The sequence below is a fragment of the Lonchura striata genome, chromosome 11, assembly GCF_046129695.1.
Source record: "Lonchura striata isolate bLonStr1 chromosome 11, bLonStr1.mat, whole genome shotgun sequence".
NCBI classification, from domain to species: Eukaryota; Metazoa; Chordata; class Aves; order Passeriformes; family Estrildidae; genus Lonchura; species Lonchura striata.
In genome coordinates, this window is record NC_134613.1 from 2727356 (window position 1) to 2751753 (window position 24398).

Consider the following 24398-nt stretch of genomic DNA (forward strand, 5'->3'; position numbering starts at 1 on the left):
ATCAATTGGGGTATCCACCTCCATCTCTTCCTCTCCTGTCTTTTCTCCGTCCACTTCCATCTTTTCCTCTCTATCAGCCTGTGTGTCCACCTCCATCTTGTCCTCTCTGCCTGCCACAGCCTGCAGAGGTAGCAAAACCTCAGAGTGGGGTCCCTGTCCCACCCCATCCGCCGAGAACTCCAGCCCACACCCGGGCAGCTGGGGGGATCCACCTCCATGGAATGGCACCGTACCTTCCTCAGGACAAATGTCAGCATCCTGCAGGGATGGATGGCACAATCCAGGCCTTAGGCAGCTTTGGAGACTGGAGAGATGAGCTATCTGGGCAGGAACAAGAAGGGTGACAGGAGCAGCAGGAGCAGCGTGCAGCGTGTGCTGAGCCCAGGGCCAGCGGTTGTGTTGTGCTGCTTGCTGGGTGCTGGCAGTTCCAGATGGGACATGGATTGTGACATGACCATTGAGCTAGAGAGCCTTTGGTTCCATGCTTAGCAACGTTCCCCCAGAGCATGGTGCTCAGAGCCCTGTTCCCAAGGATGGGGCATCCACAGCCTGGGCCAGTGGCTCAGCACCCTCAGTGGCAAAGAGCAGCTTCCTCAGATCCAACTTCAATCAGCCTCCTGCAGCTGAAAGACGTCCCCCCTTGTCCTGTTGCCACAGGCCCTGTGCAACACTCTGTCCCAGTCTTTCTTGTGGCACCCTTGCAGTGCTGCAGAGCTGCAGTGAGGCTTCCCCAGGGTCTCCTCTTTCCAGGCTGAGCATCCCCAGCCCCACGTGGACAGCAGGCAGTGTGATCAGGGGGAGTCCAGGCTGGAGTCAAATGGCATCAGGAACGGAGAGATGGAAGCTTTAGGCCCAGCTTTGCCTCTCAATGTACAAAATTAATAACAGTGGAGGGCAAGATGGTGGGACACTGGTTCTGCTCTAATTGGTGAATATAGTCTCTGGTTTTTTCTTTTTTTCTGTCATGCTGATGCAGGTTTGGCTGTTTGAAAGGAAGCTTGGCACAATATCCACTGTCTTCTCCATTTGTGAGACACCGAGCAGAGTCTGGGCAAGCTGATGTTGCAGAGCAAAACCTGCCAATGTACTGGTGATCCTGAGCCTGGAGGATTCAATTAAACCCAGCCAAAAGTAATTTCTGGAAAGTCAAGCCTGGTGTACATTTTCTTGAGTTTGGCTATGCCAACTTCACCTGAGTCTTATGAAAAAGCAAACAGAAAACTCAAACCAAAACAGACAAAACCCAGAAGCAAACAAACCCACGCAAACCAATCAAACACAGAGACTAAAATAGCCCAGATGAAACCAAAGGGAATGAGGAATTAGTATTAGTTTTGAGTTCATCATGGCAGGCAAATGGCTGCTTTCCACAGGATCACCATAAAAAAACACAGATAACAGCTGCTCCAAAATACACCCAACGGGAGAACCATCAAAGTCATACTTAGCAACTCTGGGGGCAGCTCCCCATGAAGGTGAGGGATGAGCACACAGTGGTACAGCTCCAGCCTTCCCCAGCCTCCAGGCTGCTCTTTGCTCCTGATGTAAGAGCCGTGCAGGACTGTGGCCCCTCTCAGTGCATTCTAAATCATTCCCACAGCTCTCACTTGAGCCCCTGGCATTTCCAGAGCGAGATGCAGGCACAATCCTACTGCCCGCTGAGCCTCTCTGGGAGATCCTGAGCATCTTCCTGCCTAGAGCCACAAAAGAGCTCAGGCTCTCCCTGAACTGGGTTTTCAGGGGAAGTTTCCATGTCCCTGCGAGATGTGTTCATCGTTCATCAGGCTGTGCCCAGCCTGGATCAGGGCAGGTTGGATGCCACATGGGATCCATCCTTTGCCCTGCCATGTGATCCTCCATGCAGTGGGGATAAAAAGCCAAGCACTGGGGAACCCCCAGGTGCTGCAGCAGTGATATTTTTGGGAGAAACACGGAGCTGTGCATGGCCAGCTTGAAGTCTGCACTGGCGTGAGCACCAGGCCTGCCATGCTGAGCCCAGGGCCACAAGCAGTGCTCACCCTGGCTGGGACATTGAGTCCCAACATGGGATCCCGTGGGACAGGGCACGCTGGGATTTGCCCCTGCAGCTACCCAGTGTGTCCAGAGAGACTGCAAGGAGACAGTGACCTCTGTCAGTGGGACCCTTTGAGTGGGACAACCACTCCTGGGCTGGCTGTGCCAGCTCCTCCATGAACCTCCAGCCCTGGGAACATGGAGCAAGTGGAAACCGCAACTTGGCCAATACTGCCTGTGCCTGAAGCAAATGGAAAGAGAACTGGGTTGGGCAAAATCACAGTTGTTTATTTACAGAAGAACAGCAATGAAAACACAGAACACATTTAGATTTGTAAGAATATTTGTAATAACAACAGTTTATAGAAGGTATATACCTAAGAACATATCTAACAACAGTATTTGAAATGTATTTACAGAAGAAAAAACAAAGCCCTAAATCTTATATCCTAAAGGCAACAACAAACTCTAAAAACTATGTACAAAAGGTGCCATCTCTGTCCGGGATCTCCATCACTCCAGGAAGAAAAGCAGGTGCCATGGTCACTGCAGTGAGGCACAGAGGGCTCTTCCGTGTGTCCCCAGGCTGGCACAGCGGGACTCTGCTGCCAGAGCTGAGGCTGGCTGGGTCTGGGGGCTGGGCCCCAGGCACTGCCATGGGGCTTGTGTGGCCCAAAGCAAACACAGGACAGGCTGGGCATGGCCACCAGAATCCAATGCACTGGGTACCACGGGCCTGAGCAGAGACCACCCAGCCCAATCCCGCCCCAGCCTGGCTGCAGGGAACCCACTCTGCTTGTGGGGACCACATGCCTGTCCTGCTGCTGGCATTGGTCTTCATCGCAGGACCATGGCCTCCTCTTCATCGTTTTAATCAACATCCATGTCCTCGGTGTACTCTTCCATGTCCACATCCATTTCCTCTTCCACATCCACCTCCATCTCTTCCTCTCCAGTCTGCTCTCCATCCACCTCCATCTCCTCCTCCTTATCAATTGGTGTGTCCACCTCCATCTCTTCCTCTCCTTTCTTTTCTCCCTCCACTTCCATCTTCTCCTCTCTATCAGTCTGTGTGTCCACCTCCATCTTGTCTTCTCTACCTGCAACAGCCTGCAGAGGTAGCAAAACCTCAGAGTGGGGTCCCTGTCCCACTCCATCCCTCCAGAACTCCAGCCCACCAAGGCAGCTGGGGGGATCCACCTCCATGGAATGGCACCCTACCTTCCTCAGGACAAATGTCAGCATCCTGCAGGGATGGATGACACAATCCAGGCCTTAGGCAGCTTTGGAGACTGATGCTCTGAGGTATCGGGGCAGGAACAAGAAGGGTGACAGGAGCAGCAGGAGCAGCGTGCAGCGTGTGCTGAGCCCAGGGCCAGCGGTTTTGTTGTGCTGCTTGCTGGCTGCTGGCAGTTCCAGATGGGACATGGATTGTGACATGACCATTGAGCTAGAGAGCCTTTGGTTCCATGCTTAGCAACATTCCCCCAGAGCATGGTGCTCAGAGCCCTGTTCCCAAGGATGGGGCATCCACATCCTGGGCCAGTGCCTCAGCAACTGAGTCTTATAAAATAGCAAACAAAAAACTCAAACCAAAACCGACAAACCCAGAAACAAACAAACCCACGCAAACCAATCAAACAAATAGATTTAAAAATCCAAATAAAACCAAAGGGAATAAGGAATTAGTATTAGTTTTGAATTCATCATAGCAGGCAAGTGGCTGCTTTCCACGGGATCGCCATAAAAAGCCACAGATAACAGCTGCTCCAAAATACACCCAACGGGAGAACCATCAAAGTGATACATAGCAACTCTGGGGGCAGCTCCCCATGAAGGTGAGGGATGAGCACACAGTGCTACAGCTCCAGCCTTCCCCACCCTGCAGGCTGCTCTTTGCTCCTGATGTAAGAGCCTTGCAGGACTGTGGCCCCTCTCGGTGCATTATAAATCATTCCCACAGCTCTCACTTGAGCCACTGGCATGTCCAGAGCGAGATGCAGGCACAATCCTACTGCCTGCTGAGCCTCTCTGGGAGATCCTGAGCATCTTCCTGCCTAGAGCCACAAAAGAGCTCAGGCTCTCCCTGAACTGGATCAAATACAGGAAAAGAGGGGGTAGAGAAGAACATCAGGGATGCAATGGTTGGAAGGCTCATGGGTGGTAGACAGGGAAGGGACCAATAGGGAATGCCAGGGTTCATTGTTAGGGACATAAACGAATGGGAAAACAGGGAAGGGAGAACTCACTAGAACTTGAACAGGTAAGGTTAAAAGGGTTGGGAAGGCCAACGAGCCAATGGGGAGCACAGAACTGGGACAAATTGACACAGTGCTGCAGAGCACCATGGGGGAAGATTGTTTCCTCACCCTGAGCTGTGAGGAATGTCCAGAGCCTGAAGTGCATCTCTCCAGGGGATTGCCACTGTTCTTTCCCCAGTAAGCTCACAGGCCTCCACACACACACACTGGAGATGTCTGGAGCCGTTCATCATTTCTCTGCTCTCCAGCACCAAGGCAATGGACTTTGGCACACCTCTGAGCTCATGCCCGTGGCAACCACCCCTGGCCATGGGGCTCCATGGAGCTGCTCTCAGGAAACCCTCCAAGAGTTGGGGAGTGCCCAAAAACTGCCTCAGGAATGTGAGATACCCCAGCATCTCTTCATTAATGGAGACTATTAAAAAACTCACCCAGTAGTGGGCTCCCCCTATCTTAATCATCCCCAAATTTTTGCTGTCTCATTCCAGACCACAGACCACATCCCTAATCCCTATCCCAACCCATCCCACTCCTCCTGGACATCATCATCCCTTCTCAAGCTGTACCTCCCCCATTTCACACCTCCCAATCCCCATCCCACCCCACCCAATGCCCATCCTGATTTGCATCCTGCTTTGCCCAATCCCCTTGCAACCCAATTTCACCCTGAGAGGCAGTGGAATTGAGTAATTTTGGGGTGGGATTCAGTAGTTTTTAGTGGCACTGAGTGGTTTTCAGCTGACAGATCAGTCCCTCTCATTTTTTGGAGAGCCAAGAAATAAAGAAAAATAAACCAAATAGCCCCCAAACTCCCTCATATCTCCCGGAATCCAAGATTCCCCAAAACACAACTAAGATGTGAGGCTTTAGATGTGTTTGATGCATTTGTTAATTTAAACCCCAATTTTCTGTGTTTTGAATGGAGGAAGATAAACGATAACTGGAGCAAAAATAAAAGGAACATTAGCCACATGGAATGTGGTCACCAGAGAGCTTATCAGGGTGGGTCCTCTGATGGGGATGGAGCTGGAGCAGCACACGAAGCTCTTCCTGCAGGTGGGGTTCTCACAGGGCTTCCTTTACTGGTGCCTCCGCTGGTGCCGGTTAAAGAACGAGCGGTCTGAGAAGCTCTTCCCACACTGGGGACACTCGTAGGGCCTCTCCCCAGAGTGGATGCACCGGTGCCTGACAAGGTTGGAGCTGTGCTTGAAGCCCTTCCCACAGTCAGGGCAGAGGAAGGGCCTCTCATCCGTGTGAATCCGATGATGTACAAAGAGATTGGAGCTGGTGTGAAACCTCTTCTGACAGTCAGGACACTCATAGGGCCTCTCCCCAGTGTGGATACGTTGGTGGGTGGCAAGGGCAGAGCTGCAGCTGAAGCTCCTCCCACACTCCCCACACTTGTAGGGCCATTCCCCGGTGTGGATCATCTGGTGGCGAATCAGGGTTTTGCTGTGCCTGAAGCTCTTTCCACACTCCAAGCACTTGGAGGGCTTCTCCCCACCATTATGCTGCCCAGTGACCAACAGCTCCAAGTTCTGGCTGGAGCTCTGCCCACCTTCCTGGCCCAGGGTGGAACTTTCCTCCTCAGAGCACCTTGGGCTGTCCTTGCAGCCCCTCCTCCTGTGGGATCTCCAGGGCTTTTCCTTCTCGTTGGATTCCTGCACCGTGGAGCCGCTCAAAACAGCCTCTTCCATGAGGTTCTGCTGCAGGGATTTTTCCTCCCTGCTCTCCATCCTCAGATCCTGCTCTGGGAACGGAAGGACAGGGAGAGGATGCGATTTGCCTCCGTGCCACAGGGAAGGGCAAGGAGATCCCCCCAGAGCATCCCTGGCAAGAGGGCACTGGCAGCGGGGCTGTCCTGCAGCCAGGGGCCAGGCTGGGCTGGGAGATGGAGCAGGAGAGAGGGAGAAAGGGGAACTGACTTCCTCCTTACCTGACTCAGGGTCCCAGGGCATCTTCCTCTTCCTCACAACCTTCTCCTCCATCTGGCAAACGTTTGGGTATGGAAAATCCTGTTTTGGGAGGAAAACAAGGGATGAGTACATTGAGTTTTGTACTGGTTTGAAGGTAAACCAGTGGGAGAGTCTAAGCCAGCATTACAATTGAGTAAAAAAAATAGGATTAAGGCAATGATACAGAAACACTGGTTTAATCTGACAGAGTCAGGATATAACCTGACACCCCGTTGCTCAGGGTGGTGGTAGCTGTCTTATGAAATGGTGGCTGCAGTCCAGCTGGAGTGATGAACGTGATTCTGTCAAAGCAGTGATCCTGTAGAAGGGTCTGGTCTTCCTCTGAAGGTCCAGTGGTGGTTATGGAGCTCTTGTCCTCTGGGAATCCAGTAGGCAAGAAACACACCTGACACTCCTGGAGGACTGCAGCCACAATTCCAATTGGACTGCGGCCAACATCCTGTCCAACAGAGTGTCAGGTTGTATTCTGACCCTGTCAGTGTTGTTTTAGTTCACTTAATTGTTTCTTTTATCTTTTTATTTTCTTCCCTATTAAAAAACTGTTATTCCTGCTTCCATATTTTTACCTGACAGCCGTCCTTAATTTCAAATTGATAACAATTCTGAAAGAAAGAGTCTACATTTTTCCAATTCAGTGGGGGCCTGTGCCTTTCTTAGCAGAAACTGTGTTTCCAAACCAAAACACCTCCTTTCTCTCCTGCCTTCCTTTCCCTGCTCTGTTTCTCTCTCATTGCCTCCCTTGACCCAGGGCAGCTCCCTCCAAAGACCCTGCCCTGATTTCATTCCGAGTGCAGGAACTACAACAACCATGGGTGAAGTTATGAAGGCTGACAGTGAAATGTCACTTTAAGATCTTGCTCCACTTGGCTTTTGGCTCTTCCATAAGAGCTTTGCCTTCAAGAACAGGAACATCTTTTCCTGGCTGGGAACTGGAATTCCAGCCCCTGGGAGCATGTGCCATGGATCCCAGAGGGGCATTCCTGAGGCTCCTAGGGTGCTGCTCCTGCCGTGCTTCCCAAGGAGCTGTGCAGGGCAGGGGACAAGGTGCAGCAGCTGTGTTGGTTCTGCAGTGTCACAACAACCCCTGGTTCCATAAGTTTCTGCACTTCCAACAGCGGTTCCTGGGTTCCATGATGCCCTGCTGTGTCCCCATGGATATTTGGTGTCATGAAGTTCTTCAGTGTCACAATGGCCACCTCACTCCATGAGCTTCCACAATGTCCAAATGGCCTCCTTGGATGGGCAGTGTCACCATGGACCATTGGCTCCATGCAGCCCCGCTGGGTCACCTTGGTTCCATGAGGTTCTGGGGGTGTCTCCATGGTCTCCTTGGATCCACAGTGTCACAATGGACCACTGGATCCACGTGGCCCTGCTGTGTCACCATGGCCCCTTGGTTCCATGGGACCCCAGGGTCACAATTGACTCCTTGCTTCCATGTCAACTCCTCGGTGCCAAAATGGCCCCTTCGTTCCATGGGGAACACAAAAGATTTATAGAAACATTGAGCAAATAGTGCTTAACATATCTGGGAACATCTGTTTGCATTCCAAAGAGAGGTAAAACGTGAGGATGGCACCAGCAGCTTCCATCTGCAACAGAGATCCAGGGAAAGGACAGGGACAGAGAATTCAGCTGGGAGACTCAGAGAATTCTGCTTCCAGAGATCATTTCTGGCCACACTGTCCCTTGTAGAAAGGTGACACCATTCCAGGCAGCCTGTACTGAGCAGGTGGCTCCTGAGTTGGGTTTGTTGTTTAGGAAATCTGCTCAGGCTTTTCAGTTCTTTCTTTCCCAAGAGGAAAACTTCTCCTGGGCCTGTGTGCAGGCAGAGCCCTGAGGAGAGCAGGTGGGACATGGTGTAATGGGCTGGGACATGGAGCTGCGGAGCTCAGGGACAAGGTTCTGCTGCAGGGCACAGGGATGTCAGTGCCAGGTGGGCGATGTCAGACAAGGTGAGGCTGGGGGTGAGGAGCAGCTTGTCCAAACAGGGTCAGCCCTCAGGGGGCTCATTCTTCTACATGCCCAGACCTCCTCAGGAGAACTTCAGTGTCAGGATCATCTGGGGAATGCTTCTATCCGCTCTTCTCCAAACTGGGAAATTTAAAAAAAACACTAATTTGATTGAAGAATAAAAGGTCATGACGTGCACTTGGAAATCTTCCTCCCTAACAGAACTGCAGACTGACTCAAATCAGCTGCACAAGCCCTGGAGGCTTGCAGACAATGGAATGAAGACAAACCGCCCCTGAGGGCTTTCTGTATTTTGATGATCCCCACCGTGGTTTTGGGACTGAGTCCAGGACCCTGAGACACTGAGAGAAGGCTGAAGAAGCTGCTCAAGGAGTCAGAAGCAAAATTCCAAGTCCCTTGGAACATCACTGGGCCCCACTGAGGGCAGGGACTGCCAAAGGCTCCCAGGGACTGGTGAGAGCAGATCCTTGAGGCCAGGATTGCAGGGAGTCCAAGGCTCAGAGCAGGGAACTGCAATGCTGAGCAAGGCCTGGGCTGGCTGGGGGAAGCAGAAAGGCCAAGCCCTGAGCCCAGCCTGGCACAGCAGGGCCCGTCCCTCAGGGGTGGCTCGGGGCTATTTGTGGGGCAGGGGGATGTGAGGGGCAGCAGGGACAAATGTCACAAACCTGTGTGACCCTGCAGATCCTCATGGAACCAAGGGGCCAATGTGACACTGTGGGGCCCCATGGAAACAAGAGGCCATTGTGAGTCTGCAGGGCTGTAACACCCCAGAACACTTTGGGGTCACCAAAGGTTCCTTTACTTGATTTTGTTGCACAAGAGAAACACCAGCCAGATATTCTCATCATGGCCAGATGCAAAGAATCTTTTGGTAGGACGGGACCCACAAGGATCATCAAGTTCAGCTCTTAAGTGAATGACCCAAACTGGGATTAAACCCACAACCCGGGCGATACCGGCACCATGCTCCAACCAACAGAGCTAAGAGGTCAAAATGACACAAATTTTTACTGGCAAAATATAGACAATCAAGGAGCTTGAGCAAAGGGTTTCATACAACATCCACTTCAACATAAAACTCTTATCATAGCATTAACTTCATTAACTTTGCCCACTTTACCTAAAAACCTTTAACCCTTAAGATGTTAAATTACCAAAAAATGTTCCAGGTAAGCAGGATTAGAAGGAGAAGAAATAGAGAACAGCAGAAAGGCAGCTGATCTATAAAAAGACACACACACAGGCACCAACTGCTCGGGTTCCAGAATCATCAACAGAGGAACCCCAGGAGAAGGCAGGATCCAGACCACGGGCTGGCCTCGTGCTCCGGCTTTTAACCCCCTGGGCCTCCATGGGCCCGCCCCTGGGGTGGGACTGCCAGGTGATTGCCCAATCAGAGTCAGAGTAGGCACCAGCTGCTGGTGTGTGATTGGTTGACAGCTCAGCCAATCAGCACCGCCCCTGCTGTGTGATTGACAGCTCTGCCAGGCCAGGCTGGGGGTGGGGCTCTGTCCCACCACAAACCAAGGTCTGACCCGCCCCCGGCCCCACACGGGCATTCCGAGCATCCCAAGGTGTCTCGGGACATGGATCTCATCCAGCCTCTGACAGCGACCACGGGGACACTGGGGAACCTCATGGAACCACGGGGCCATGGTGACACTGTGCTGCCTCATGGAATCAAGGAGACCATTGTGGACTTCAGAGACCACAAGAAACCAAGGGTCCATGGCGACCTTGTGCAGCCGCAGTGTCACAGAGGAGCCGTTGTGACACAGGGAGGGCACACGGAGTCGAGGGGACATAGTGACACATCAGGGCTCTGTGGAACCACGAAGCCATTGTGACATTCCAAGGCCTCATGGAAGCATGGGGCCATTGTGACACTGCAGAAGCAAGGGGAACATTGAGACACTCCAGGGCCTGATGGAACCAAGGAGACCATTGTGACACTGTGGGGTCCCACGGAACCAAGGGAACATGGAACGGGTCTGTCTGTCTGGGCCTCCTGGGGAGCACCTGACAGGTCTGGCTGACCTTGTCATGTCGAGGGCTGCTTCTCATCTGTCCCTGAAGCACTGGGGCTCTGGGCTTTCCTTCCTCTGGGAGAGAACTGTCCTGCTCTTCCAGGGACCCAGGGCCAAAACCAGGATTCCTTCTCCAAATTTTCTTATATTGCAAGGATTGTTTTTAGATGAAATCTGCCAGGAGAGACAGGTCTGGCTGCCTTGGCCACCTGGGGACCATCTCTCATCTGCCTTTGAAACTCTTGGACCATGTGCTTTTCTTTCTTATGGGAAGAAATCATCCATCTCAACTATGCACCCATGGATGAAATTTGGGATCTGCCTCCAGAATTTCCTATATCCAATGATAGCTCCCAGACAAAAGCTGCTAAGATAGGTCAGAGACATGTCTGGCTGGCCTTGGCTTCTGAGGGCTGGCACTCATGTGCCTCTGAAACACTGAGGCTCTGTGCTTTCCTTCCTCATGAAAAGAACTCTTCTTCATGTCCAGGTGCCCACAGCCAAAATTGAGATTTGCCCTCTAAAATGCCCTGTGTCCAAGGATAGCCCCTAGACGAAAGGTGCCAAGGTCTGGCTGGCTTGGCCTAAGGCGGGCCACCTCTCATCATCTTCCAGGACACTTGGACTTCACACTTCTTTTTCTTATAGGAAAAAATAATTCATCCTGTCTAGGTGCCCATGGCCAAAACTGGGATTCCACGTCCAAAACTCTGTACATCCAAGGATGCTCCCAAGTGAAAGCAGCCAGGACAGAAAGGTCTGGCTGCCCTTGGTCTCTTCTGAAACACACGGGCTGCCTCTCACCTGCTTTTGAAACACTGGAGCTCTGTGCTTTCCTTCCTATGGAAAAGAACCGTCCTTCTTATCTACACAGAAATGGCCGTACTTGCAGTTCCACTTCCCAAATTCCCTATATCCAAGAGTTGCTTCCAGACAAAAGCTACCAGAACAGAGAGGTCTGGCTGCCTTAGGGCTCTGGTGGCCACCTTTCATCTGCCCTTCAAACACCATTGTTCTGTACTTTTCTTCCCATGCAGAGAACAGCCCTTCTCCTCCAAGTGTTCATATATGAAATTGGGATTCCATGTCTAAAATTCCCTATATCCAAGGGTTCCTCCCAGACAAAATCTGCCAGTACTGACAAATCTAGCTGGCCTTGGCTTCTGCTGGCTGCCCCTGCCACACTGGGGCTCGGTTCTTCCCTTCCCATGGAGATCACTGTGACGCTGTGGCACCTCATGGAACCAAGGGGATCATTGTGGCACCACTGGAGCCCATGGAACCAAGGGGCCATGGTGACACCGCGGGGCATCATGGACCCAGAGACCATTATGACTCTGTGGGGCCTGATGGAACCATGGAGACCATTCCGACCCTTCAGGGCCTGGTGTCACCAAGGGGGCATTGTGACACTTCAGGTCCTCCTGGAAGCAAGGGACCATTGGGACACTGTGGGGCCCCATGGAAGCGAGGGAACATGGACCAGGTCTGACTGGCTTGGCCTGCCAGGGGCCACCTGACTTGTCTGGGTGATCTTGGGATGTCAAGGGCTGCCTCTCATCAGCTCCTGGAGCACTGGAGATCTGTGCATTTCTTGCTATGGAAAAGAATTCTCCATCTTTTCAGATGCCCATAGCCAATACTGACATTCTGCCTAAAACATGCCCTATATTCAAGAGCATCTCTCAGAATAAAATCTGGCAGCTCTGGCTGCCCTTGTCCTCTGGTGGTCAGGCCTCTTCTGCCCCTAAAACAGTGGGGCTCTGTTCCTTCATTCCTATGGAAAAGAACTGGTCTTCATGTTCAGGAACCATGGCCAAAATTAGAATTGGCCACCGAGCCCGGCCAGGGTCATGGAACCGTCTGCAGGCCCCGGGAGATATTGACTCTGCCAGTGCTGCCATCCTCCCTCCAGTGAGAGAAAAGGACACAGGGCAGGCACACAGAAGAGCAACATGAAGACACCAAGGTAACTGAAGGGGAAGGTGAGTTCCAGATAGGAGGGATGAGGGGATGCCTTGATCTTGGGGCTTAAATCCTCTGCTAAAGCTATGGAGAAGGATGTCATTGATACATCAGACTCTCCTTTTCTCTATAAGGCATTGAAAAGTATGGGGAGATGACTAGTTCAGCAAAGGCCTCCATGCTAAAGTAAGCAAATGTTGCAGTAGCTGTGATCCCATGAGAAGTTTGAACAGCCAAAGAGTAAAGTGATGAGACCCTGTGCCCTCAGCGTGAGAAGATCTCCGTTCCCAGAGATGATTTCAGAAAGAGATGAAGGGAACTTTTGCTCTTAAACAGCTGATCTTTAAACTAATACACCATAAATTGATATGGCCCCTAAACACAGCTGTGGGAAAACTGTGAAAAAATGGCATGGACATAATGATTGCAGATCTTTCCAGGTAGCTGTTATTCATGGAAATGAAAAGCCATAAGATAAATGGTTTCTTGTGGAGAAGTCTCCATAACATTAAGAAGAGGAACTTCTCTCCCTAAGTGAACTGAAGAAAGACTATCCTAGACGTGGTAAACTGACTGAAAATTTTAGGTTTTGACTCTTTAAATGGTCACTAAGGAAGAAGTGGTTGCATGAAGAGGAGGAGAACTGTTCTGAAAGTTTTGTTCTGATCTTTATTACTCTTTCTTTTAGTTATTGTTAACAAACTTTTCTTTATCCTCTTAAAATTTTAGTCCACTTTGCCTTTCTCCTAATCCGATCTTAGAGCAGGAAATTCATAAGTATATTCTAGTGAATGTACTGGTAATTAACCAGCACTGAACCAACCACACTAACTAATGCATTGACCGAGAAATCTCAAACTGGTGAACCAAAACATCTAAAGAAACTTCCTGATGAACTGCCCCAGACAAGAGAGAAATCAAGGCAGAGCCATGGTTTGTTAGGACTTGCTTGATCCTAAGGAGCCCCGTGGTGTATTTGGAGCTGAGCCCTGGAACCTCAGGGCCTGAGAGGAGATTGCACAAACCTTTCCTGGAGTCAGAGGAAACACCCAAAGTGTCACAAGGCATTAATGGGACCCACTGAGGTCCATCCCTAACACAGGCTCCTCATGGACTCCTTGGAGGAGAGAATTGGAGGCCAGGATGGCACAAAAAACTCTCAGAGACTCAGTGTGGAAAGGAGAATCCAAAGTACCTTAAAAACCTTGAGTATCTCAAAGTATTAATGAGCCCCCTGCGTGTCAGTATAATGCTCTCAAGGAACTCATTAAAGCAGATAATTGGAGGTCATGATTGCACAAACCTCTCACAGAGTCTGTATCAAAAGGGAATCACGAAATACCTTAAAATAACTGCAGTACCTTGAAGAATTAATGAGTCCCACTGAGTGTTGTTCCTGACAAAGCCTCTCCAGGGACTAATTACAGCAGAATATTGGAGGCCATAATTGCAGAAACCTCTTAGAGACTCCAAGGCAAAAGCAAAAGCCAAAGTCCTTTGAAAAACCTGCAGTCCCTGGAAGCATGAAGGAGCCCCCAGAGCCATTCCTGACCAAGACTCCCCAGGGACTCCTTCCGGCAGATCCTTGAGGCCACTGGGATGTGGGCTAGGGAGGGATGCTGAGGGCAGGACCAGGGGCTGACAGTGCCCAGCCTGGCTGGGGCTGTGCCAGGAGGCCCCAGGGCCTCAGGACAAGGTGTCTCCTCACAGCCCTTGGTGGCACAGACCCTGCTGTGCCCCAGGGCACCAAGACTTGGCTCCTCTTTGTCCCCACCTGGCATCAGTGCCTCCAGTTCTCTGCTCTGCCTGGGGCCTGGGGACACTTTCTCAGTTGTGTCCCTCAGTGGGACCCATTAAAAGTCCAAGAAACTTTGGAGTTGGATTCTGACTTGGAGTTCTGGAGAGGTTTCTGCAGCTCCCTCTCAGGGCCTGATGTTCAGGGCCTGAGCACAAAGCCCCAGAGGGTCATTAAAGTCCTTGTGCTGTGTCTGTGCTGCTGAGCTGGGCCGGGCTCCTGGCACAGAGGGTGATGCTGGTAAGCAAGCAGAGCTTCAAAAGCACATTTCTCTTGCTGAGCAGCTCTTCTCCCAGCCCAGCAGGGCTGGGGCACTGCCTGCAGCCAGCCTGGGCACAGCACAGAGGCACAGAGAGCTTCAATCAGTCAGGGCTGGGAAGGGGCTGAGAAGTGCCTGGGGCAGAATCACTGCCAGCCCTTGGCACAGGAACCTCTGGCTGCAGGACAATGTAGCTGCAGCTCCTGGAGAGATCTCCTAAAGCTGGAACATGCCAATGCCCACAGACCCTGTGCGTGCATTCTCTGCTCATCTCCTGTGCAGAGCAGCCAGGGTTGCCCAGGGCTGTCCTGCAGAGCAGGGTCCTGCAGCCCAGGGCGCTGTGCTGGGCCAGGGACTCTGCTGCCTGCCAGGGACAGCTCTCAGCCGGCCCTGGAGCTGCTCCCAGCGCTGGCCAGGAGCTGTGGGGGGAAGGAGCCACCCTGAGCAGGGCAGGTGCTGCTGCTGAGAGGGGCTGGCTGGGGCAGGGCTGCTCCCAGCTCCAGACCAGCCTGGGCACAGCTCCGGGGGACACTTCCCAAAGAAGGTAAGCCTAGGATTGCTGTAAAGGTCAGGAGCTTTCCTGAGAGTGTTTTCAATTTTCTGCTTGGAGAAAGATGATGAAGTTGTGATGATGGTAAAAATATTTTTGCTTTTTATATATTTTTCATATATTCATAGTTCTGTAAATTACAGTTACGTAGTTTTAAAATTATAATCCTTAACTAACTCTATTAAACTCTTAAATAACTCTTTTTAACTACTATTATATATTTAATGTAATTATGATCCTTAATTAACTCCCGTATGTTTCCTTACATTCTCTTAGATTTTAGAACTATAACCTGTCTAAATACATTTTTAAAGTGCTATGTAATCTTTTTATCAGAGAAAGAACCCACAAGAAGAGTATTTTGGGTTTTGAATGTGAGCAGTGACAAGAAAAACTGGGACAAAGAAGGCCCTGGACTTATTCCAGTGGGTTGAGCCAGGGGTGTGTAGCTGGGTACTGAATCTCCCATTGGATGTTCCTGTCAAATATCCTAAATAATCAACATTAACAAATTGTTGAAAACAGGGGCTGGGTGGGCCTCATCCCCACTGGGACACCTGGAAGCTTCCAATAAAGGTCTGGTTTTAACTTCACTGTTCTAACACTGTTGCAAGGGTTGTTTTTTTCCTCTTGATTATAGACAACAGGGGGATGAGAGAAGCAGAACAGGAATTGTAATCCCAGAATCACAGAAAAATCTGAGTTGAAAGGGACACACAGGATCATCAAAGGAATGTTTGAACATTTACAGACACTCCAGAACTGTGACTTTGGGTGGTCAGTGTCTCTGCTGGGAGCCTCCCAAAGGGCCTTCAGCCACTCCTCAGCCCTGGGCAGCAGCAGCATCACCTCTGCAGGGCCCAGCAGGGCTCTCCTGAGCTTCCCTTGCCCAGCTGCACACAGAGCCTGCCCCAGCCAGGGCCCTGCACACAGGCAGGTTTCTGTAGGGCCGGGCCCAGGGCACACAGGGTGGGATGGGCTCTGTGAGCGCTGGCAGGGACAAGGCACCTCTCAGGAGGGGATGTCCAGGCCCAGGGAGATGCTCAGGGAAGCAGAGGGGGCTGGACAGAGCAGTGCTGGGGGAACAAGCCCATCCAGCCCCTCACCTTCCCTCAGCCACAGGGAATCCTTTGCCTCTCACATCTCTCTGTGGCAAACTCTGAGTGCAGCAGGAATTCTGGGGATTTCTGACCTCAAAGAGACAGGAATTGTGTGTGGGTAGGAAATCAATTCCTAAATCCAACCCCTGACATCAATTTCTCTTAGAAGTGTAAGTGCAGATGGTACCAAGACTTGCTGCAGTAGGAGTGATTCCCCTGACAAATCCTGAATATCCAGCCTTGTCCCTCTGCCACAGGGCCACAAACCCAGGGCAGCAGGGCAGGGATGGCTCCTCCAGAGCCCCCACATACAGACCTCGCTGCTCCTGGCACACTCAGCCAGCACAACTGGAGCTCAGGCAGGGACCTGGGTGAAGGTTTTCCCAGAGCAGGAACAAGGGTGGGTGAGTCCCAGCAGGACAGGCTGCAGGGAATGGCCCAGGTTTGGCTCCAAGCAGCCTCTCCTGACTGGTCCCTGTCCTTTCTCCATGAACAGGTGCCCATGTGCAGCCACAACAAATGTCCAACAGCAGCTCCATCAACCACTTCCTCCTGCTGGCACTGGCAGACACGCGGCAGCTGCAGCTCCTGCACTTCTGCCTCTTCCTGGGCATCTCCCTGGCTGCCCTCCTGGGCAACGGCCTCATCATCAGCGCCGTAGCCTGCGGCCACCACCTGCACACGCCCATGTTCTTCTTCCTGCTCCAGCTGGCCCTCAGCGACCTGGGCTCCATCTGCACCACTGTCCCCAAAGCCATGCACAATTCCCTCTGGAACACCACCACCATCTCCTACAACGGATGTGCTGCTCAAGTCTTTCTGAAATTCTTCTTCCTTGGATCAGAGTATTTCCTCCTGACCATCATGTGCTACGCCCGCTACGTGTCCATCTGCAAACCCCTGCACTACGGGACCCTCCTGGGCAGCAGAGCTTGTGCCCACATGGCAGCAGCTGCCTGGGCCAGTGCCTTTCTCAATGCTCTGCTGCACACGGCCAATACATTTTCCCTATTCCTGTGCCATGGCAATGCCCTGGGCCAGTTCTTCTGTGATATCCCACAGATCCTCAAGCTCTTCTGCTCCAATTCCCACCTCAAGGAACTTGGGCTCATTGCTGTTACTGCATGTTTGCTCTTCGGATGTTTTGTGTTCATTGTTTTCTCCTATGTGCAGATCTTCAGGGCTGTGCTGAGGATCCCCTCTGAGCAGGGACGGCACAAAGCCTTTTCCACCTGCCTCCCTCACCTGGCCGTGGTCTCTCTGTTCCTCAGCACTGGCATATTTGCTCACCTGAAGACCCCCTCCATCTCCTCCCCATCTCTGGATCTGTCCCTGTCAGTTCTGTACTCAGTGGTGCCTCCAGTCCTGAACCCCCTCATCTACAGCCTGAGGAACCAGGAGCTCAAGGCTGCAGTGTGTAGACTGATGACTGGATGCTTTCAGGAACATTCAACTGCTGTCCAATTTCTGCCATCACTTGTAATAAAAGTAATCTTTGATAATTTTTTATAGTTTGGTTATGGATTGTTTTACCCTCTGTTTTACTTTTTTCATATTGTCCACAATAAATGTCATTGTTTGTGCCATTTTTAATTTTTAGTAGTTTTCAAGGAACTAGAGGATCTTCCAGGAAAGATTTCTGCAAAGATGTCATTTTGTTGCCTTCTCTGGAGCTGCAGCAGCAATGTCTGTGTGCAGAGCTGGGGCAGATCAGGGCTGGCACAGCAGCTCTGCTCCTGCTGGCCACACCATTCCTGATCCAGGCCAGGAGCCATTGGCCTTCTTGGCCACCTGGGCACTCTGCTGGCTCATGTCCAGCCTGCTGTCCATCAGTCCCTGCAGGTCCCTTTCTGCCTGGCTGCTGTCCAGCCCCTCTGTCCCCAGCCTGTAGCACTGCAGGGGTTGTTGTGGCCAAAGTGCAGGACCCGGCACTTGGACTTGTTAAACCTCACCTTGTTTGATTTGGGCCCTGGATCCAGCCTGTCCAGGGCCCTGTGTAGAGCCTACCTACCCTCCAGCAGATCAATACTCGCAGCCAACTTGGTGTCACCTTGATTCCATGAGGCCCAGAGTGTCCCAATGGTGTCCATGATTCCATGAGGCCTCCCAGTGTCACAATGTCCCTTTGGTTCCATGGGACCCCTTGATGTCACGAAGTCCCTTGGATCCTTGGGCCTCACAGTGTCACCAGGATAAAATCCCAGTTCTCTCAGCCGCTTCTCACAGGACTTGTGCTGCAGACCCCTCACCAGCCTTGCTGCCCTTCTCTGGACACATTCCAGCCTGTTGGGGGGTGCCGCGGGAGACAAGACTCATGCTATCATGATCATCAAGTCTCAGTTTATTGTGACAGATTACACAGTTTATATATGTTCATTAATTAGCTCATACATATTGCAAAAGCCGAGCTCATGATTGGTTGCTATGTGACTTGTGCTACTATCTTGCTCTACTGTCCTTGTAGTTAGTACTTCTTTGTTCCTCTTTATCTTTTATACATACCAAGCAGTTTCAATCATCCTGATTTCTGCACACCACCTGCTTTCAGGGTCATGGAGACCTTACAGCAGTCACGTAGCCCTTCATACTTTGACTAATTTTACAGTTTCATGTCCCTTGCTATTTAACCATTCTTCTGCCAAGCTCTCTACACCAGCCCTCCAGGTCCTTCCAAAACTGGGGGCCCAGAACTGGACACAGCACTCGAGGTGCTGCCCAACCAGTGCCGAACACAGGGGAAGAATCAGTGCCCTGCTCCTGCTGGCCACACCATTCCTGATCCATAGGAGTGCCAGGGTATGAAAGACGGAAATGTGGCGAGGGGGTGGGGACAAAAGAGTGATTGAATGTCAGTCACCAAGAGTCTTGATTCTCATATATGTTTAGACTGCATTAGAAGGTGCTGGGGATCAATATCAATTGGACATTGATTATATCAATCGATAAACAAGAAAAGAAAACAGGACAAAACCATTATCACTTCATTGTTTTCAATGTACATTATCTTTGAATACACTTCTGAAATCTGTCTTATTAGCCACAGAAGAGTTGACAACTTCAATTATTCCCAGGTGATTTTCTTGTTTGGGCGTTTTAAACAAATGTATATGAGCTTTCCCCTTTGAAATCCTGAACTGAAGAGCTCAAGAAAGAAGAGGACTCTGGAGCAGTAAAATCCGTCAGCTACCTCCAAGTGCCTGAGGATCCATCCCCATCAGAGCAGCAATGAGCAGAAATGAGCACAGCTCTGTGGCTGCCCCAGCTCTGGGATGGGCCCTGGGCCTGGAGCAGGAGCAGCTCTGGAGGGCCCCAGGGCCGGGGCTCTTGTGCTGGCCTGGGCAGATGGGATGGCAGGAGGGGCTGCAGAGCTCTCAGCACCTCAGGCAGAGGGGAGCAGGGCAGCCAGGGAGCTCCTTTGGCCTTGGCCAAGCCCCTTCCCCCATGGTGGGGCTGAGTCCTGGCTGAGCTGCAGCTGCTGCTGTGCCCTTGGCAGGGGCTGAGGCCATGGGGCAGTGCCCAGAGCAGCCTGGGCTGAGCAGAGCTGTGGGGCCAGAGCCGGCTGGGCTGTGCTGGGGAGAGGCCCTTGGTGCTGCCCAGAGCTCAGGGCAGCTGGCAGAGCTGGCAGGGAGCTGGGCTGGGCTGGGAGAGCCTGGCACAGGAACCATCAGTGTCCATCTCAGCCTGGCTGAGCGGGCAGGGGCAGGACTCAGCCCAGGCCTTGTGGGGCAGGGCCAGCGCCTGGGCAGGCATTGAAAACAGGCAAGAGCCCCAGAGAGGAGGCTGCTCTGTGCCCCTGGGGCATGGACAGAGCAGGGAGGGGCCCAGGACATTTGTCAGCGCTAGCCTCTGTCTGTGCCAGCCCTGGGCAGCCCTGGCTGCTGAGCCCAGCTCTGCCCTGGGCTGAGTTTGGCTGTGGCCCAGCTCCATCCTCCTGCGGGGCTCAGGGCCTGTTCCCGGCCATGGCCAGCCCTGGCCGCCTCTCTGCTGGCCCCGAGGCCGGCAGAGCCCGGGCAGGGCTGTCTGTGCAGCCCCACAGGTGCCACGGGCTCGGCAGGAGCTGGCAGAGGCTGCCCAGCAGGGAGGCCATGGGGCACAGAGCCCCAAGGCTGCCCAGGGCCCCACGGCACAGGGGCCGTTCCCAGCCGCAATGCTCCTGTCCTGGGCTGGGCTGCACAGGGGCTGTGGCACCATGGCTGGGCCAGCACAGGGCCACAGAGGGGCCACGCAGCCGCTGCCGGGGCTGGCAGCAAGGCCGGGCACAGACAAGGAATTGCTGAGCATGGCCTGCGCTGGCCAGGGCTGCCTGTGCCCAAGGCAGAGCTCAGCTGCCCTTGGGGGCTGCAGGAACACTCAGGAGCCCAAAGAGCCTCCATGGCTGTGCTGGAGACCAAGGCTGGAGCAGGGAAATGCAGGGCTGCTGCGCCATGGCGAGAGCATGGAATTCCAGCACACACCTCAGCTCTCTGATGATCCTGGCACCGTGCTGGGCCCTGTTCCAGACTGGAGCAGAGCAGATGTTGATGGCACAGGAGCCCTGCGGGGCTGGCAGGGACCTGCAGCTTGCAAGGTGCTCTGCTCTCCCTCAGCTCCTCTCTGAGAGATCCAGTCCCAGCTTGGCACCTCAGGGCACAAGTGGCACTGCCTGTTCATGGGCACACAGCTGATGTCTGCCTGGAAAGGGGCCCAGGTGTTAATACTCGTACATTTCATGTTATGGAATCAAATTTTTATTATCTGGGTTACTTCAGTACTTTTAAGAAATGGCAGAGTTTTCCCACCTGGAACAGGAATTTCCTAGAAGTGTAGTGTTGGCAGGAGGAGAAATACTGACATTGCCTTCTACTTGTGTCACCAATATTCAGTTTATTATTTCCTCTCCCTCTTCCTTCAGGTGTTTCCAGCTCTCCTGTTTAAATGGCCATGTCTAAGGTCATCACTAGTCCATCTGGATTTATGTCCTTCCTGCTGCTCCCAGATTTCCTTCACCAGATGGTTTCTGGTCATTAAAGTGCCTCTCAACTGACTGGCTTCATGCTTTGAGCTTCCAGAAGTTGCCCAGTCTTTCAGAGGTTAATATAAATACCATATCAGTCAACATCCTTATTGTGCTTATATATATCAAAGAACTACCTTTTCTTATGTCTTTATCCGAAGCTGTTCCTGTACAGAAATGCCTTGGGTGTGGGGGACATGTCAGATGCTGCAGGGACATCCCAGAGAGCTGAGGGAAGAGCTGTGATGGTTATTAAACTGTTCAAATGTTCAACTTGTGTTTGTTGGCAAGAAACCTTTCTGTGCCTCCGAGTGTCACCAGTCCCTGAGCCCAAAGGACACAAACCTGATGAGTTGTGGTTCCCACTGCCGGGGCACTTGTGTTGGAGGGATGCCATGGGAGACAAGACTCATGCTATCATGATCATCAAGTCTCAGTTTATTGTGACAGATTACACAGTTTATATATGTTCATTAATTAGCTCATACATATTGCAAAAGCCAAGCTCATGATTGGTTGCTATGTGACTTGTATTGTTATCTTAAAACTATCTTTGCGTTTGATACTTGCCTGTCCAGCTGGCCTTGCAGTTAGAAGGGCTTAGCACTTCTTTGTTCTTCTCTATCTATTTCTACATACCAGGCAGTTTCAATATCCTGCTTTCTGCACACCATCTGCTCTTCAGGGTCATGCGAACCTTGCAGCAGTCATGTAGCCCTCCCTATTTGGATTAATTTTACAGCATCATGTCCCCTGTTGTACAACCATTCCTCTGCCAACTTCTCTTCAGACAAGGACAAGGAAGATGATGAGGATGAGAAGGAGGAGGGCAACAAGGAGGAGGAGGAGGAGAAGAAGGATGAGGACGAGGACGAGGAGGAGAAGGATGAAGATGAGGAAAAGGATGAAGATGCAGAGGACAAGGAGGACGAGGAGGAGGAGGTCGAGGAGGAGGAGGAGGACGACGAGGACGAGGACGAGGACGAGGACGAGGATGAGGACGAGGACGAGGACAACGAGAAGGACGAGGAGGAGGACGAGGAGGACGAAGACGAAGAAAAGGTGGAAGATGAGGAGGAGGAATAGGAGGAGGAAGAGAGAGAACGAGGACAAGGAGGATGATGATGAGGAGGAGGAGAACGAGGAGGAAGAGGAGAATGAGAATGAGGAAGAGGAGGAGGAGGAGAACAATGACAAGGAGGATGAGGAGGGGGAGGAGAATGAGGAGGAGCAGGAGGAGGAAGAGGAGGAGGAGAAAGATGACAAGGACTAGGGCAAGCACAAGGAAGATGAGGAGGAGGAGGAGGAGGAGAATGAGGATGAGGAGGACAATGAGGAGGATGAGGAGGATAAGGATGCGGAGGATAAGGAGGAGGAGGATGAGGAGTAGGACAAAGATGAGGAAAAGGATGAGGAAGAGGAGGACAAGGAGGATGATGAGGACGAAGAGGACAAGGAGGAGGAGGATGAGGAAGACGAGGAGGAAGAGGAGGAATAGGAGGATAAAGAGGATGAGAATGAGGATGTGGAGGAGGACAAGGAGGAGGAGGACGAGGAAGACGAGGAGGAGGAGGAGGAGGACGACGACGACGACGAGGAGGACGAGGAGGACGAGGAGGACGAGGAGGACGAGGAGGAGGACGAGGAGGAAGATGAGGAGGAGGACGAGGAGGACGAGGAGGAGGACAAGGAGGAGGATGAGGAAGATGAGGAGGACGAGGAGGAGGACGAGGAGGACGAGGAGATGGAGGAGGAGAAGGAGGAGGACGAGGAGGAGGACGAGGACAACGACAACGATGACGACGACGACGACGACGAGGACGAAGAGGAGGTGGAAGATGAGGAGGAGGAACAGGAGGAGGAAGAGAGAGAACGAGGACAAGGAGGATGATGATGAGGAGGAGGACAACGAGGAGGAAGAGGAGAATGAGGATGAGGAGGAGGAGGAGGAGGAGGACAATGACAAGGAGGATGAGGAGGGGGAGGAGAATGAGGAGGAGCAGGAGGAGGAAGAGGAGGAGGAGGACGACGACAAGGACTAGGGCAAGCACAAGGAAGATGAGGAGGTGGAGGAGGACAAGGAAGAGGAGGAGGCAGAGAAGCAGGAAGAGGAGGAATAGGAGGAGGAAGAGAGAGGACAAGGACAAGGAGGATGACGAGGATGAGGAGGAGGAGGACAATGAGAAGGAAGAGGAGGAGAAGAAGGATGAGGACGAGGAGGAGAAGGATGACGATGAGAAAAAGGATGAAGATGAAAAGGACAAGGAGGACGAGAAGGAGGAGGAGGAGGAGGAAGAGAAGGAAGATTAACAGGAGGAGGACGAGGAAAAGGAGGAGAATAAAGAGGATGAGGACAATGATGAGGAGGACCAGAAGGAGAAGGACGAGGAGGATGAGAATGAGCAGGATGGGAAGGACGAGGAGGAGGAAGAGGAGGAGGAGGAGGACGAGGAGGAGAAGGACGAGGAGGACTAGGAGGACGAGAAGGAGGACAAGGAGGACAAGGAGGAGGACAAGGAGGACGAGGAGGACGAGGATGAACAGGAGGAGGAGGAGGACGAGGATGAGGACGAGGAGGAGGACGAGGACGAGGACGAGGAGGACGACGAGGAGGAGGACGAGGAGGAGGACGAGGAGGAGAACGAGGAGGAGGACGAGGAGGAGGAGGAGGACGACGATGACGACAATGACGACGAAGACGAGGTGGAAGATGAGGAGGAGGAATAGGAGGAGGAAGAGAGAGAACTAGGACAAGGAGGATGATGAGGAGGAGGAGGAGAACGAGGATGAAGAGGAGAATGAGGATGAGGAGGAGGAGGACAATGACAAAGAGGATGAGGATGGGTAGGAGAAAGAGGAGGAGCAGGAGGAGGAAGAGGAGGAGGAGGAAGATGACAAGGACTAGGGCAAGCACAAGGAAGATGAGGAGGAGGAGGAGGAGGACAAGGAAGAGGAGGAAGCAGAGAAGCATGAAGAGGAGGTATAGGAGGAGGAAGAGAGAGGACAAGGACAAGGAGGATGAGGAGGATGAGGAGGAGGAGGACAGCGAGGAGAAGGAGGAGGAGAAGAAGGATGAGGACGAGGATGAAGAGGAGAAGGATGAGGATGAGGAAAAGGATGAAGATGCAGAGGAAAAGTAGGAGGAGGAGGAGGAGGAGAAGGAAGATGAACAGGAGGAGGAGGAGGACAAGGTGGAGAATAAACAAAAGGAGTACAAGGATGAGGAGGACCAGGAGGAGAAGGACAAGGAGGATGAGCAGGATGGGGAGGATGAGGAGGAGGAAGAGGAGGAAGATTAGGAGGAGGAGAAGGAGGAGAATGAGGATGAGGAGGACAATGAGGATGACGAGGATAAGGATGTGGAGGATAAGGAGGAGGAGGATGAGGAGGAGGACAAGGATGAGGAAAAGGACGAGGATGAGGAGGACGAGGAGGACAAGGAGGACAAGGAGGAGGAGGATGAGGAAGACGAGGAGGAGGAGGAG

At 52.3% G+C, this 24398-nt stretch overlaps 2 protein-coding genes across 2 annotated transcripts in view; one reads left to right on the forward strand and one right to left on the reverse strand.

Moving 5' to 3' along the window:
• The window catches only part of LOC144246966 (uncharacterized), a 158902-nt gene that overhangs the window by 48407 nt on the left and 86097 nt on the right, over positions 1–24398 (reverse strand). Inside the window, exon 3 of the mRNA XM_077785996.1 lies at positions 5592–5723. Within this exon, the coding sequence (XP_077642122.1) occupies positions 5592–5723 (132 nt within the window). The remainder of the gene's footprint in view (positions 1–5591; positions 5724–24398) is intronic.
• On the forward strand, positions 16440–17432 carry LOC144246960 (olfactory receptor 14A16-like). The gene has a single exon (XM_077785991.1). It carries the CDS (start codon positions 16440–16442, stop codon positions 17430–17432), a length of 993 nt encoding a protein of 330 aa, XP_077642117.1.

What these genes read in the sequence shown, in the direction of transcription:
- LOC144246960 (XM_077785991.1), top strand. Translation starts at nt 16,440, where the DNA reads ATGTCCAACAGCAGCTCCATCAACCACTTCCTCCTGCTGGCACTGGCA.